This window comes from Castanea sativa, chromosome 2 (genome assembly GCF_040712315.1).
Source record: "Castanea sativa cultivar Marrone di Chiusa Pesio chromosome 2, ASM4071231v1".
In the NCBI taxonomy this organism is placed as follows: Eukaryota; Viridiplantae; Streptophyta; class Magnoliopsida; order Fagales; family Fagaceae; genus Castanea; species Castanea sativa.
In genome coordinates this window covers 29,391,192-29,408,735 of record NC_134014.1, presented here as the reverse complement: position 1 = coordinate 29,408,735, position 17,544 = coordinate 29,391,192, and the positions used below count along the sequence as shown (strand labels likewise).

At 33.9% G+C, this 17,544-nt stretch overlaps 1 protein-coding gene across 1 annotated transcript; it reads left to right on the top strand.

The window, feature by feature from the left end:
* The first annotated feature begins 247 nt into the window (after window positions 1–247).
* On the top strand, window positions 248–16,118 carry LOC142624372 (15-cis-phytoene desaturase, chloroplastic/chromoplastic). Its single transcript, XM_075797933.1, has 15 exons — window positions 248–466; window positions 919–1,236; window positions 1,326–1,458; window positions 2,322–2,410; window positions 5,735–5,792; window positions 6,289–6,444; window positions 7,077–7,225; window positions 8,164–8,283; window positions 12,398–12,611; window positions 12,698–12,800; window positions 13,244–13,291; window positions 14,005–14,050; window positions 14,393–14,580; window positions 14,860–15,022; window positions 15,758–16,118. The coding sequence occupies exons 2-15, from the start codon at window positions 1,027–1,029 to the stop codon at window positions 15,815–15,817; spliced, it is 1,737 nt and encodes a 578-aa protein (XP_075654048.1). The 5' UTR covers window positions 248–466; window positions 919–1,026; the 3' UTR covers window positions 15,818–16,118.
* Window positions 16,119–17,544: the final 1,426 nt, after the last annotated feature.

Below are 17,544 nucleotides of genomic sequence, written 5' to 3'. Positions count from 1 at the left end.
TTATTTTTAATAAAAAGTTTTTTATTTTATTTCCTACCGTGTTTCCTCAAAATTTTTAACTAGAGAGACTAATTATTGTTCGTACTTAGTGGGTAAAGCGTTAGCCTAGAAAATATAAAAAGTTATAGTAATTGACCGGTCCATTTTCTTAGAAAGATTATTACGGTAGGACAAGAAGCAAGAGCGCTGAGTGTTTGACACATGGACTGATGCATCTATAATTTGTCCATTGAAGAATATTCTTAATGGTGACCAAATCCAAATGAAAATGGAAACAGCCAAACCTCCACCTCCCGATACAAAAGAAGTGCAAATTCCACTTACCTAGTGGACCATGTGTGAACTTAACTTATGTCCTAAAGCACTCTAATTCACCAGTTATCACTACTTATCACCACAAACTAACTACTCTCTCTCTCTCTCCCTTCTGGGCTACTAGACACTAGTACTATCCCTTTTGTTCAAGGTAACCGAAGCTCACTTTATTTAATCTTCATTTCCATTCTTCTTTCACTTTCTTTCATTGGATTGTTAATTATCTTCAATTGGTTGAACTTGTCAAGTCAAGAAAAAATAAATAAAGTACTTTTTCAAAACTCTGGCCAATCAGAAAGAGCCTGAGCATAACTTCTAAAATTTTGATTGTGGTTTTTTATTTATCTAGTACTTGAATTATTATTATTTTCTTTTTTGGGTCTTCTTCGTATGCAATACTTGTTTGTTTGTTTTCTCTTTTTGGGTATTTGGTTTGCTGAGAAATGATGCTTAATTAAGCGTCTTTGAAAATTCTATCCAAACAGTACTTGATATATATACTAAACATTGATAATGATTATGGGTTGCCTTCATCGCTTTTACTAGATTATTTGAATATTTTATTTGCGTGAAATTTAATTCCTTGGTATGGTTATTTTGCAGGGTCTTCACAGTTGAAGTTGGAAACTATTTGTTTGTTGAATTTTGTGTTAAATACATTATTAAAAAAAAAAAAAAAAAAAAACTAATTCGGAAATTGGGTTTGGTGAAATGACCATTGGTGGGTTTGTTTCGGCTGCAAACTTGAGCTGCCAAAGTACTTTGACAGGAAATCAAACTCTGAGATGTGGGTTTCTTAATAATTCGGTGAAAACCAATGCATTAGCATTTGGAGGTTGTGAATCCATGGGTCATATTTTGAGAATTCCACATACAAAGGCTATTAGATTGAGGCCGAGGAAGGGTGTCTCTCCTTTGCAGGTTCGTTTTGTGATTCGGAGGTTTGGTTTCAAAATACTTCTCACCTCACTAAGTTGCCAGAGAAAATTAGTTATTTGTTAATGATGCAGGTAGTATGTATGGACTTTCCAAGACCAGAGCTTGAGAATACTGTTAATTTCTTAGAGGCTGCTTATTTGTCTTCTTCCCTCCGTGCATCTGCTCGTCCATCTAAACCCCTAACAGTTGTAATTGCTGGTGCAGGTGAGGAATATATATATTGGTCTGGATATATTCTTTTTGACACTTTAGTTTAGAATATCAAACTTGTATCTGTTAAATTGGAATACTCTTTGTTCTTATTCTAGTTGAATCTACCTAATTTTTGCTTTTATTGATCTAGGTTTTGCAATATCTTATATTATCGGTGTTCAATCATCATAACACGTTCTTGTCTTTTTGGTAGTGAATGGATTTTGTTTTTATTTTCATCTTTCAGATTTTGGTTGTTTGTTGTCATCCTGAATTAATGCTCTCTCCTTCTTTTACTCAGGCACATGAACATGTATGTGCTAAAGGGGGTTGTTGGGCTTATGTTGTTGCTTGCTATCTTGATGTAAATCCATAGTACATGGATAATAAATTTTCATGTTATCAAGTGATTAATTTTATGCCTGTGATATCATTTGTGTTTTATTTATTTATTATTATTATTTTTTTAAGGGTAGCCTCTAGAACACCTCACAAAATATTTGTAGAAATAGATTCTGATTGTTTCGAGCTTGATATCTGGAATGTTTTGTAGTAAAAGCTGTCAGGTGTGGAAATACCTTTTGGGTTGACATAAGTGTGAGTCTTTGCATGCTGAATTTCTGGCTGGTTGGGATATATTATTTCAACCTTATTTGATTAGGGTTGAGTTTTGTCTAAAGTTATAAAAGTTTTCCTCTTTTTCTGCAAAATGTTTTCCTCCTTTTTGACATTTTTCTGTGATTGGTAAGCTTTCATAAATATAGTTACATTACTCTTGGGAGATCAATAATGCTAGCTTAATAAATGATTAGAATTCTTTTTTTAATTTCCCTTAATTGGTGCACTGTAGACTATAATTTTACAAATTATTGCAGGTTTGGCTGGTTTGTCTACTGCAAAGTATTTGGCAGATGCTGGTCACAAACCTATACTATTGGAGTCAAGAGATGTGCTAGGAGGAAAGGTTTTCATGCTGCTCTGTTTTTGTCCCACTTTTTCAATCAGCTGACACCAAACTGGTGCTTGTTCTTCATTTTTGCCTTGATTGTCACTTTCAAAAACGAGAATATTTTTTGATAGGTAATAAAAATTTCATTAAATTATGAGAGAAATATTGATGGAAACAATTGGTAAAGGATGCATACCCAAAGTTTCCATACTAAAAATTACAAATGCAATGTATCAAAAAAATCATAAACAGTTGGTGGTCTACTTGCATCCAAGAATAGCCAATACAATAAAGATCCTACAAACTGAGATTGAAATCCCTTTATATGGTTCTTACTCTTCAAATGTACTCCCATTCCTGTCCCTCCATGCATCCCATGTTAAGCACCAGATGTAATGTTCCAATCTCTTTTCTTGAAAGTCTTGGAATTTCAATGCCGATGCTGAAGCAATCTTTCTGCCATCGTTGGTATCACCCAAAGCTACAAATATAAAATTCCATAACTCCAATGCTGCTGGACAATGTGATAGCAACTGATCCACGTTTTTACTAGTGTTTCACATAATACACATGTTTTCCAACACCATACCTCTTCTAATTAGATTATCTATTGTAAAAAATTTCCTGCGTGTTGCACTCCACTCAAACAAAGCTACCTTTTCTTTACCCTCCAAAAAGCCTTTTAAGGAATATTTGTACAGGCAGCACCTGTGGCCTCTTAACACCTGTGGCCTCTTGGATCTGGGTTGCATAAAGCAATTAAAAAAATTGCAAATGCTTCCAGCTCCCAGTCTTGGGCTAACCTCAAAAAAAGAGGATTCAGTGACTTCCCCATCATGTGTCTCAAGACCATATCATCTTTTATTAATAGCTAACTAAAATAGCTATGGAAATAATGTTGCCAGGTCCCTATCTGCACACCAAGAATCACACCAGAACCTTATCCTTTTATTATTGCCAACAACATATCCAACTAATCTAATGAATGAGTCTCATCCAGCTTTAATTGCCTTTCAAAAATTCTAACCCATATGAGTGCTGAATAGGCTATGAAGAACATCTCCCCACACATTTCCCATATTTCGCTCTCACCAATTTCCTCCAAAAATGCTTCTTCTCTTGAGTGAATCTCTATAACCACTTTCCTAATGATGCTTGATTGAAAGTAGACAACTTGATACCCAACCCCCCTGCACATAATGGGGTAGTAGAAATTTTCCAATTCTACAGGATGGTTTTTTTTTCCTCCTCCCCCTTCCTCCCCTAGAGAAACTCCACTGTAATTTCACCAGTCTACTAGCAACATTCATTGACATAGTGAAAAGTGACATAAAAATAAATAGGCAACTTTGACGAAGCACTTTTTGCTAGAGTAATTTGCCCCCTTTTGAGAGGTATAATCTTTTCCATCCTGCTAAACATCTCTCCATTTTCTTTCTAATGCCATTCCACACAAACTGTGGCCTTAACGTGAGATCCTAAAAGCCCAGATAAGTCTTAGGTAATGAGTTTGAATCCCATAGCCAATGTTAACCTTCCATTGTAGATATCATCTCTGTCAATACTAACTCATTCTTAGTCAAATTCACCCTTAACCCTGTCATTGCTTAAAAAAAGTAACAGTATGCCCTCACATTCTAATTTCTCCATATCTTCACCACAAAAAATAATCCTATCATTTATAAATAATTAATAATATATCGTTAAAGTATCTCCATTGCTCCTATCTTTGGTAAACCCCAACAAATGCCCTCTCATAACTATTCTTTTTATCGTTAAGCACCTCCACAACAAGAATGAACAAACATGGTCATCATGAATCTCCTTGGCTTAAACTGCCCCTTCTACCGAGGCTGCCATTTATGAGAATGAAGCGTTTGACTGAAGAAATGAATAATTCTATCCATGTCCAACATTTTTCTAACAAATGAAGATTGCTAACTCAATTGAGCATATTTGAGCACATCCTCTTTAACCATGTTCCAACATCTTTGATAGAAAGCTATGGTGATGCCACCTGGTACCCCCGCCTTAGCCTTGTTCATATTCTTTATAGCAAAAAGAACTGCTTAGTCAAACTACGACTTGAGTCTTGTGCTACTCTCTATCTTCCCCTCAAATGTAGCAAACTCAACACCATCCACACAATCTCCAGTCAGCAGATTTCTCGCACTAAAATGGTAGACTATGATGATGCCATCTTTAATCTCATTATCCTCCCTTAGCATCTTCCATCCAGTTTAACATTCACATTAAAGTTTGAATGCCTAGTGCCCAGTGAAAACTTTGTATTCTCGCCTCCCTCTTAAGCCATATTGCCCTAGATTTTTGTCTCCAGCTAGTTTCTCCAAAAGTGCAATTTTTATTATTTATTTATTTTTTTTGATCTGGCTCTCTTCTCCTCCTATCCTTCATACTTAAGCTACCTTCCTCCTCCTTCGTATCTAGTTTTGATAAGTCAGCCGAGGCTCTACTTTTTTGTATCCTTATGTAACCAAAACTCTCCTTGATCCATTTCTTCTATTCTTCCTTCAACTGATGTGATCCTTGGCCGTTATAAAGCTGGTTGGCCCCATCATCCTATAACTGCTCCACTAATCCCTCACCCTATCAATGAAGGCTGGACCCTTTTGCCAAATATTTTCAAATTGGAATGGGGATTTTCCTTTTGTAATCTCCCATAGTCCAGAAAAATATGATGGTGGTCTGAAACCACTTTGTGGTAGTACCCTTTGGATTACATGAGGTTAATGCACTTCCCACTGCGTTGAGGCTAAAAATTGATCAACATGCAAGATAGCTGGCTGATCTTGACTATGGCCATGTATAAGAACATCTTTGCAATGGAAAATCCGGCGCTTAAGTTCATTATTGAAATATGAAAAATTAGCATTGCTTTTGACATCTGGCAATTCTGTCTAATTTATGAAATCTGAAAAGTTATGCATTGCTTGCCATATATTCTGTACAAAGGCTTACACCAAATCTTGGCTTCATTATCTTTGGTTGGCATGTAACATAGACCATTAAATAAGTAAAGGTTATATAATTATATTAACCAATTATTTTAACCTCTTCTCTCCTCTTCGTCCACTCCCTACTCCTCTCTCTCTCTCTCTCAAGATTAAAATGTTATTGGGTTTAACAAGTTATTTTTTATGTCTAAATTTAGTAATAAAACTCTTACTGAAGTAGATTGTTGTTATTAATTCTTAGGTATAAGCAATCAGAACTAATTTGCAGGGTTGCTATAAAATAATTTATAGCTTCCAACTTGACTGTTCATCTCTAGTTTAAGGATATGCTTTAGCGTATCAAAGTTTGACCTTTTTCCTATAGGTGGCTGCATGGAAAGATGACGATGGAGACTGGTATGAGACTGGATTACATATATTCTGTAAGTTCTAGTACTTTTTAGTTTGCAATTTGTGACTGTAAATCTATTTTTGTTTCAATACTTTTTAACTAGGAGGAAACCACCAAGTTTGAATGCTTTCCTGAGTGTTTCTGCATTTTTACTTTATAGTTCTTACTTTGGATAAAATAAAATGGAGGAAAAGAATACATGGGGCCAATCCTAACTATTTGTTGAGGATCCATAGCTAACCCCAAAAGTTGGGATTAATGCCTGTTGTTGTTGTTGGTTCTTACTTCAATATCAATTTTTTTATAGGTAGTAAAAATATCATTTGTAACAACAAACATCATAATTAATGATGTGAAGTAGTAATAAGTTATTACTTCAGTATCATCGTTATGATTTTTTAGATGTTTGCCTTTATGATAATTTTTCAATTATTTAACTCATTTTGTCCATCTTCCACTTAGATGTTCTAAAATTAACCTTATATATCATTACAAAATTAGGTTTTTTATTTTTCCTTGTGGGCTAGTTGGGGCTTACCCAAATGTGCAGAATCTTTTTGGAGAACTTGGTATTGATGATCGGTTGCAATGGAAGGAACATTCTATGATTTTTGCAATGCCAAATAAGCCGGGAGAGTTCAGCCGATTTGATTTTCCTGAAGTTCTTCCTGCACCATTAAATGGTAAGCATTTTATTTCCATTTATAAGGGTTTAGGTCATGAAAAATTGTTGTTTTCATTATATGATGATTACCCCATGCTTTTGAATTAATCAAAAAGCTTGTATTCCCATATATGTAATGCAAATGTCAGTTAGTTTGGTAAACTCATAATTGGAAACATAGCACGTATTTCAGCTGTTATTATATTAATCCCTGATATATCACTAACTTACAACTTGAGTGTAATGAAGTTCAGAGGTGATGAACAACCATTAGGATATTCAAGCAATGCATTCTACTTTGTATATGAGGATTAAAAATTATGAAGTCTAATTCATATTTGGAGTTTGTAAATTAAAATGATGCTCTGATGCAACCGTTGGACTCCACGTATTTTTCACATAAGAGGACTTAAAATATTGTGCAATAATTATTACATATTTTGGTGGCGAATATATGCAATAATGATCGCTCATTGGATGGTGAATCTCATTTCTTGATTTTGTTGCATGGGACCCACATTGTTGTGAGATGACCCCAAATAGTAAGAAATTATTTATTCTCTTAATTAGTTGCTAAAAGTATTTTCTGTAATAATCTATGTCATATCAACTATAAGTTTGTTGAATATTTATTCTGAATGTAATGGCCAGGAATATGGGCTATTTTGAAGAACAATGAGATGCTGACTTGGCCAGATAAAGTCAAGTTTGCAATTGGACTCTTGCCAGCAATGCTTGGTGGACAGGCTTATGTTGAAGCACAAGATGGTTTAACTGTTAAAGAGTGGATGAGAAAGCAGGTATACAAATCTTACACTGTTTTGGGGTTAATGACTGTAGTCCACATTTTTCTGGACTCTCTCCCGTAACTATGCTGGACTTCCTTTCATCTCCTCATTCCTCAACACAATTTCACATGTCAATGCTGATGTTGTTTCGTTCATCTCTTATCAGCTTCCTTAGACCAAACCTAGTCTATGGTCCTTTAATTGCAAAGGATTGAACTGAGACAAGTGGATTAATCTCAATGCTATTATGAATATGTGTTTGAGACTAGCTTATAAGCTAGCTTTTTGCTTTTTAGCTTTTATATACAGCTTTTTAAAATCTCACTTTTTTAAAGTACAAGTTCACTTTAGCACACTTTGAGCAAAAAAATTTCAGCAAAAAGCTAAATAAATTGTTCCCAAATGGACAATTAAATATATACTACTGAGAAGAATAATTGTAGGCAGTGTTGTTTTTGGGTCTGCAAATCAATGCTGAGACTATTATAGGCGGGACTTTTACTACCTGTTGTCTTTTATTTATTTTTTATTTTTAACACACACACACACATAGGTTTAAAAGTTGAAACTTCCATTACTCTGAAAAGTAACATGTATATGAACCATTTTGATGCCGGTAAATGTTATGCTAGACATTTTTGGAGCTGCTGTGTTCAGTACCCCATATCTATATTCACATATATGTTATATGTCTGTCTGCAAATTTTAGCTTGATGTTCCATTTGTTTATACTGAAATGAAATCTTAGGATAGGAGATACTGGTTGGTGACAAAATAATAGAGTGCCCTAAGCTTCTAGAAAATTCAAACCCAAAGAAAATCATATAAATTTTTCTTTAAAATGGGGAATAAGAAAAATTAGAATCATTGTTTTGAATCTTTCTTTTCTCTCCATGGGGCAAGAGCTTCTTAAAAAAGAAGCCTATGTAATGGTTTTTTCCTAATTTCAGGGAGTACCTGATCGTGTAACTGATGAGGTGTTTGTAGCCATGTCAAAGGCGCTAAACTTCATTAACCCTGATGAACTTTCAATGCAATGCATATTGATTGCTTTGAATAGGTTTCTTCAGGTATTCACATTTTTTTTACTCTTAATTAGGTACTGCAAAACTATAATATCTTATTAGATGCAAGATAGGTATGCACATGCATTCATGCGTTAATACTCTTGGCATACTCATACATCCTTTGCCAGATCCAAAATTGTATATAAATTTTCCCTGATTGAAGTGATAGTGGTATCACTTAGGTGCATACATATAAATGTATATGTTAGCTCTTTCTAATGAAACATTTTCTTTTCTCCAAGCATGCTAGAACTGTTATTTTCTGTTTCCTTCATGTTGTGAAATTACGCAAAACAATAGAATGTAAACATTGCAGGACATTAAATTTAATGTAGTTTGGCAAACTTTGTCTAAATCTACATACAATGCCAACCAAATTCTACTATTAATGACAGAGATTACAATCATGCTTACAAACTCTCATAAACAAGAATTAACTCAAATCCTCACTACATCTAAGGTGCTATCACATTAACATACTAGACAAAACTGTCTTCTAACTCTTACATTTACAACAAAATTTGCAACAACATTCTATATACTAACTACATAACTACTTGTGATTACCAGTGGTTTCAAGAATTGCTTTTTAAAATAATTTTTAATCATTCTTTTTCATTTTTCAAGAGGGAAACAATGTCTCTCTTAAAAAATGAAGAGGAATGCCTCTCTGAGGAAGCTAGTAGGAATTCTCGTAACTCATTATCCTTTCTAGTTGATGTGGGATTCAAAAACCAACATGGAAGCTCCAAACATAAATCTCCACATCCAACTCATGAGATGTCTTCACTAGTACCTTTTTGGCTACTTCCTTTGCAGGAGCCTTTTATGGGTAGGGGTGCTTCACCATGTCAACGAGTGATGCGATCAATTGAATTCAAGCAATTTGTGAACTTCTTGGTCGAACTTGGATTCATTAATATATCTGTTATACTATCTACTTGTCAAAAAGAAAGAATATCTTTTATACTATCCATAAATTTCAATTTCTTCCATCCATGATTATCTTTCTCTCTACGGTGTTTTGATCAAAGACTCCTCTCTGTCTTTTGCTTCACCTCTGTTGTTTTCTTCACCATGTGCTCCATCTTTGACCATGTCACCGATACAAATTCTTGGAGTTTTTCTCCCCCTTCTTTACCATCAAAGAAATTTTGCTAACTTTCATAACTCTGCCTCTTGTAAAAGTCCAAAGAATCCAACTGACCTAAAGACATGAAATTTTTTCCAACTTTGGTACAAGTTTCACAATACCTAAAATCTTCACTATCCCATTGATAAATTACTGATTGTCCCAAATGCTTTAGCCGATTGGAAAGGGTGAATTTAATAATTTATACTCTTAACACTCCCTTTGACGTGTGGGCCAAAAATCTCCCTTAATAAATGAGGTCCCACACATAGGATTTTTACTTTTAAATGGGAATTAGAGTGAAGACCAGGTTCGAACTCAACCACCTATTATGATACCATGATAGATTGTCGATTGTCCCAAAAGTGTAAATTAGGAAACGGTAGATTTAATCAATTAACCATAATTCTAACACCCATCAAACATCTAAACTTTTTTTACGTGTCAAACCAATCTTTATTTCTAAAATCCATGAACTTTTAATCGAATATGTAACTTTTCTAACCAAAAAAAACATCAACACTATCTTGCTCCACTTTTTGTTGTAACAAATTAACAATCATTGCATTTGCATATTTATGGCAATTAGTTCATGTCATAAACTCTTTTAACATAGGTCTCAACTTCTTGCATTAGTACAGATAACATCCTATCTCATGGCACTAATAATACTCTACATCATTAATATTTTTCCTTGGTCTAGACTTTGTTATGGACTTCTCCCTTTCAAATTCTTCCTACTAGCCTTTTGCACATGCTATGCGCTTGTTCGTAGGCTCTTATATGTTTATTATATATATATATATATATATATTGAGAGAGAGAGAGAGAGAGAGAGAGAGAGAGAGAGAGAGGACAATTTTAAGTTATATTGCCAATTAGTTATTTAGTTATAGTTTAAGTGTAAAATGTGTTCTATTTTTATGGAATTTGAATTTTAAATATCTCAATTTATCATTATATCCTTAATTTTCCTTATTATAAAATCATTTTTAATTAGATTATAGGGTTATTTTTGGAAGTATATGGAAGTGGAAAGTCAAGAGTTCAATTCCAATTTATATATATATATATATATATATATATATATATATAGAGAGAGAGAGAGAGAGAGAGAGAGAGAGAGAGAGAGAGATTTGATGTATTCCTATTGTGACTTGATTCATACTTCACCACAAATATCTCAACTTTAGAATTTTCGTTGTCTTCTTGAACTTCTCTGGTTCCAACATAATTGTTGTGCCTCTTCTAACTTGAGTGTCTCCTTTCCAACTAACACAGTAATCACCATGGTATTATACAAAGGTGGAAGTGAGGTTACAAAAAAAAGGAGTTGATTCTCCTCAATCTTGGCTTCCATGCTTGGTAACTAAGAAGTGATTTTATTAAAATCGTTAAGATGATTCTTAACATCTGTACTTTCTTCCATATACAAGTGATATGGCTCTTTATTCAAGTACAATCAGTTTCGTATGACTTTGAAATATGTACATTTTCTATCTTTTTCCATGATTCTTAGGGAAAAATCTCAATGAAGAAGTCATACTTCACCTGTAGGAAGTCTCAAAATATGTTGCACAGTGCTTTCATTTAGTTTCTTCTCATTCATTATCTGACAAAGTATTGTAGCTTCTTTGACTTTTCATATAACTCCATAATCAATCCTTGCTGCACACAGGTATCATGGACATTGCTTTGCCAAACTAAATTTATTATCCCCATTAAAGAGATCCACCACAAACTTTGTGCTTTTCATCTCTAGGATCCTTAAACAATAGTTCTAATACCAATATGTTGTGAAAAAAAATATCAAAAACAATAAAAGGTAAACACCATGAGGAACATAATTTCATCTAGTTTGGCAAATTTTATACTTACATCTATGGACAAAACCAATCAAAGTCCACTAGTAACAATATGCATTACAATTACACACACAAACTCTCTCAAATGCAAACCAACCCAAATCCCTAATACACCCATAGGCATTCTCACACAAATACAGTAGACAAAAACTTTTTCTTCTTACTCCCACACCCTCACACAAATACAGTAGACAAAAATTTTTTCTTCTTGCTCCCACTCTCACAACAAAAGCTATATCATCACTATTTATAGCAGGGGCGGAGCTACAGCCACCATTTGGGGGGCCAATAAATTTTTTTTATTAATTTTGCTAGACAATTTTGTAATCTTTATTGAAAATGAAAATTTTAAACATTTAACTATGAAAATGGTATAATAATTTTATTACATGGAAGATCAACAATGAGCATAATTTTTATTGGAGATACTAAGTTCTTTTTGTTGGTATTTTTTTGTCTAATATCAAACTAAACAACTTTTGTATACTCATTAAAGTTTTGAAGATGAAAAGTTTGTACACAACGTATTTATAAATTATGACATACTCTAGTACTAAAATATTAAGGTTTATTTTTATTTGTGCTTACGCATGTGCGTGGGAGTTTGTTTTGACGAATATTACTAGCACAATTTGGCCCCCCCAAATAAAAAATCCTAGCTTCATCCTTGATTTATAGGGACTAATTACACCTGTCTACTTCTTTTCTTATCAATGTGGGATTACCACTCGTAATGGGAATTATGACACCTTTTTATTATTCTTCAAATCAAAATAAGATTCCAAAACCATTATGGAAACCTCTAAACTTATCTTCTCATGGCCTGGATGCAGTGAACAATTCATTTTCATTTCCTTTTCAATTTTAGAAAGATCAATCCAATGGCTTTTTAAGTGAACATACACTAACTGCTTTGGGACATAAATCTTAGACTTTATTGGGAAATGCTAATTCTGATATATTAGAGGCAATATTTATTAGCATTTTATAGATGAATTGTAATCATTTGGGTGAGTACTATCAATATATATAATGTTAAAAATACAAGTAGTAGATATTGAAATAAACAACTTACAACTTGACACTAGCTGCTTCATGAATTATAAAAACGCATTTATAGGAGAAGAATGGTTCCAAGATGGCTTTCTTGGATGGTAATCCCCCAGAGAGACTCTGTATGCCAATTGTTGATCATATTCAATCACTCGGTGGTGAAGTAAGACTGAATTCGAGAATACAAAAAATCGAGCTAAATAATGATGGAACAGTGAAAAGCTTTTTACTGAATAATGGGAACATGATTGAAGGAGATGCTTATGTATTTGCTACTCCAGGTATACTACTAACTTCATATTGAGTCGTATAATTTTTGTCATGCTTTAATACCAGCTTCCCTAATATTGTTATTCGTTCCAATCAGTTGATATCCTGAAGCTTCTTTTGCCGGAAAACTGGAAAGAGATTCCATATTTTCAGAGATTAAAGAAATTAGTTGGAGTTCCAGTTATTAATGTCCACATATGGTTAGTGACAGATTCTACCATTGTCAATTAAAAGAAAAAGGTTGCTCTCTCCAATTCCATTTTATTCACTTAAAAAGTGTTGAGTCCCTATAATGCATGGTTAGAGTTAGAAGGTCCCAGTTGAAAATATAGTGTATATTTGGTTTTATATAAAACTGATTTGGGAAACAAATTCCTGAAATGGGATTTATTTCTCAATTTTTGAAGATGTTGTTTGATGCGGCTGGGTAAGGAAATATTGTATTTTATTTATGAATTTTACTGCAATAATGAAATTATTTGAATTGGATATTTTTATACTTTCTTTTAATAAGTTTAACAAATGTATTAATCCTTGTTATGCTATGAATCTGTTGCTTTTTGGGTTGGAGACAATTCATATCCTCTTTATGTCACAGCCAGTAATAATTAATGTGTTATCTCAATGGTTTCACCAATTGCAGGTTTGACAGAAAACTGAAGAACACCTATGATCACCTACTGTTTAGCAGGTCCTGCTCATACTTGTTACATCAATTTTGTTGTCTAGTGGAGAGAATACTTTCTTTTCTGCTTAATTTTTCTCTCACAGATTTTGCCGGCCTTTCTACTGAACAGCTTAGTCTTACAATGATTTGTGCAATCTCTTTGAATCGTTCTTTTGAGGTTTTAGAATATTGCTAATGTTCTCAAGCTCAAATCACACCTTCCCATATACACAAACTGTGAATGATAAGGCCGTGGCTTCAAGAACTATTGAGTGCATGTTCCTGATCAAAATGGAGAAAAGAAAATATAGAGGAATTCAGAATATTTAATATAGGTTGCATAATGAAAAGTTTCTTTTTCCTCATAGAAATGTGGAATCAGTATTACTGTTATTCTTGACTACCAGAGCTAAAATATCTTTTTCATTTAATTATTTAATTTTTTTTTGGTATGGTGGACATTTATCATTGGGTAATTTAAAATTTGGTAGGATTGCTTAGTTATGATAGGACTTGCAAAATATTCTGTAATTGGATAAACTGTTTATAATAATTTAGATATAGATATCTTGTTTTCCCTCTTTTACCCTGTTGCCTGAGTTGGGAGAGGAGGGTCCCCCCTGGGGCAGCGCTCTGCCCCTCCAAAACATACTCAGACTTCCATTAGGCTAATTATTTTGTCATTGTTTCTTCTGCATCTCATTTCTGTCTATTTTCTTTTCTTTTTCCCCTTGCAGAAGTCCACTTCTCAGTGTGTATGCTGACATGTCACTAACATGTAAGGTAAAAGCTGGTACTTTTGTTCTCCCCCGCCCCCCCCTTATTTCTCTGATTTTTATGTCCTTGAATATTTGGTAAATTATGGGACAGTCGGTTAGCTTCTGTCAAGTGTTGGGTTGGTTAATTTGTACCACATGAATGAAGTACATGAGCATGCCTATATGGCATAGTGGCCATTAAAACAATTAAATAGGTCTCTATATGTATCTTAAAATTTTCAAAATTCACCAGTATCCTTCACTGAATTGATCAGACAGAGACATAATTATAAGCTTTGTGATTTCTTTGATTCTCCTCCATTACTATGTGGAAACTCTGTAGTTCATGATTTTTAGTTGTATATAGGAATATTACAACCCAAACCAATCTATGCTGGAGTTGGTTTTTGCACCTGCAGAAGAATGGATTTCATGCAGTGACTCAGACATTATTGACGCTACAATGAATGAACTTGCAAGACTCTTTCCCGATGAAATTTCCACGGATCAAAGCAAAGCAAAGATTGTGAAGTACCATGTTGTTAAAACACCAAGGTTTGAATACATGGCCTGACACTTGAATCTTTTGGTTCTCTTAAACAAGTAATGGAAAATTATAGAAGTGAGAATTCAGTACCTTTTATATGGTTAAAGCAATGCACCTAGTAATATTATTAAACTAGTGACATGTTGTATGTGACATGTTGTATAAAGAATATTTTATTTGAATTTTTGACATGTTTTCTAAAGACTATTTATTTGAATTTTTTAGTATGATATTCATTATTACCTATAAGTCATTCCCTTCTGTAACCTAAATGATAATTGTCTCAGGTCTGTTTACAAAATTGTCCCAGACTGTGAACCTTGCCGTCCCTTACAAAGATCTCCTATTGAGGGGTTTTACTTAGCTGGTGACTACACTAAACAAAAATATTTGGCTTCAATGGAAGGTGCTGTTCTGTCAGGAAAGCTTTGTGCACAGGCTATTGTACAGGTAATTTCTTATATGTATGATTTGAGGTAATGTGTTCTAGTTATCCTTCATGGAGAAATGGTGATTTTAGCTTATTATGATAGTAGTTAGAAAAAAGAGGGGGGTGGGGGTGGGGTGGGGTTCATGAACCATGTTTTCCTAACAAGACCCAGCTGTATAGCTAGACTTCATTATAATGGAAAAGGTTTTTCTCTAAACTAGTTTGGAGAGAAACCCTTCAAACTCCTCCTATATCATTTTATTGGATGTAAATTTTGAAAAACATTGGATTGCATGTTTTTATTACATCTATCATGCTTGCAAAATTTCAAGAAGATCAAAGATCAATAGTTATGTCATCAATCAAATGTTTAGATTTCAAGTTTTTGCGGTTTAAAACTAACATAAAAAATAAATTTATTGATCGAACAATAAATGACATCCGATTTGAACGAAATTCGACATGCCTGTTAAGAACATGTAATCTAACAATTAGATTTTCAAAATTCACATCGAATAAAAAAATATATGAAGAGTTTGAAGGGTTTCTTTCAAACCTTCTCCATAATGCTAAAACTTTATTTTCACATTGGTCCCTCAACACCCCCCCCCCCCACCCTGTACGCAAAAAAGTAAATATTAAAAACCAGGAAAATGCATTTACAATTAAAAGAAAAGGAAGGATTAATACAAAATTGTTTTTTTTTTTTAAATGTTCTTATATGAACTACTTCATCCTCATGTTGAAATACTCAGGATTATGAGTTGCTTATAGCTCGGGGGCAAACAAGGTTGGCTCAAGCAAGTGTTTATTGACAAAAATCTTCGCAAATGGAGGTAAATTTTTCCTTGGTTCGAGAGGATCATTTAAATAATAGTTATGGCTCATGGATCAATGATATATCGACACTAAGGATATATTTTCAGCCCTTGGGGTACTATACCTGATGATAGCATATTGAGCTGTCTATTTCTATAGCTTTTCTGGATATAGGATCTTCTTTTTGTTCCTCATATGATGCTCATCTTGCTGTAAGTGTACATAATTTTCTCCACTATCTAAAAGACAAAGAAATTAAGGAGAGTAAATAAATTCGATTCAGTTTGTGTACTTAAACTGGTGTACCTTATGTGCAATGTAATGCACTGTATATGAGTCAATATGAAAAATGACCTTTCTTGATGGAAAAGAAAAAGAAACTTCAACTGAACTGAGAACCTTCAGTAAAAAGAGGTGGAATATTGGAACATTTTTTGTGATAGATGTAAAATTTTTGGCTGTGACTATTTTCAGGCCAGTTGTTAAAGGTAAACTAAAAAATGAAAAAAATCTTCTTAAGCTAGTTTGTTTTATAAGGGTTAATGGATCCAATTGAACCACCTTTATAGTGGCCAAGGCTTGGAACAGTAGAAACATTGGTAGTTAGCTAGATTTTCATCTGTCCCGGTTCCATTGAATATTATGATCTCCTTGGAAATTATGGGAGTACTTGTGTTTATTATAAATCAGGAATTCTTCATTTCATGAAACCATCAAGAATTCTTCATTGATGAAACCATGATTGTATTACAACCCTCGGTTGTCATTGAAAGATTTCTTTTAGGCCTCTTGGCAGTACCGCGGAACCTGCCATATCCCACAGTTCTTCCTTCAGCCACACTGCCATGGAGACCATTCCATTCTGCAGCAGATTAATCAGATTTACAAACTTGCAGCAGTATAAATCATAGATATCATGGTATACAATTTTTTTTTCAAAACTTAATGCATGCCCTATAGAATCTCTCTTGGGAAAAAATTTCATTGATTTTGCTTCTATTACCGAGTGCATACATTAAAATTTTGATCAATAAGGTCATCAAAATAATATAAAAGTTAGCGAGAATTGGGTAGGTGAAGATCCGTACCAAATGATCCCTAAAAAATCTTTCATTCCAAGAGCACCATTAAATAATTACCCATGTGGATGTGGTGCCCCCACAAAATGAAAAGATTTTCCCAACCACAATATTTCCGTTTTACTGGGGTCTATATATTAGATGTATTGGAGGACTAACACATTCTACGTCCAAAATGATTAACTTAAACATTCATGGTTTTTCCTTAAAATGTGTTTTTCTAACTACAAATGAAGAGTTGGGTTACGGAACCTAACGGAGTAGAGTTCAGGTAATTTGGCCCCACGGTTTTGTCTAGTTCTGACTTAATTTTTCTTCCTTGTAACTAACATCCATCCTCCAAAGTTTGGTTCAGTTTGCCTAGCTTGCTGCGTCTCTTGCCTCTGGGAAGGTTCTTCATTAGATGCCTTCTCAAAAGGTCTGATATGATGGCAGCAATTTTCTTGTTTATGTCCGATTCTACCACAACAAAAACACGTTGACAAAATGCCCTCGTACATCACTTTTTGTCTGAGGCGTCCCACTCTAATCGTGTTGATCAGTGGCTAGGTGAGATCAATTTGTAAACATAACCGTGCATAACTAGCTCTTGACCTGAAGGCTGTATACAAGTCAATTCTCAGCACGGGCCCAATGGCTGAACC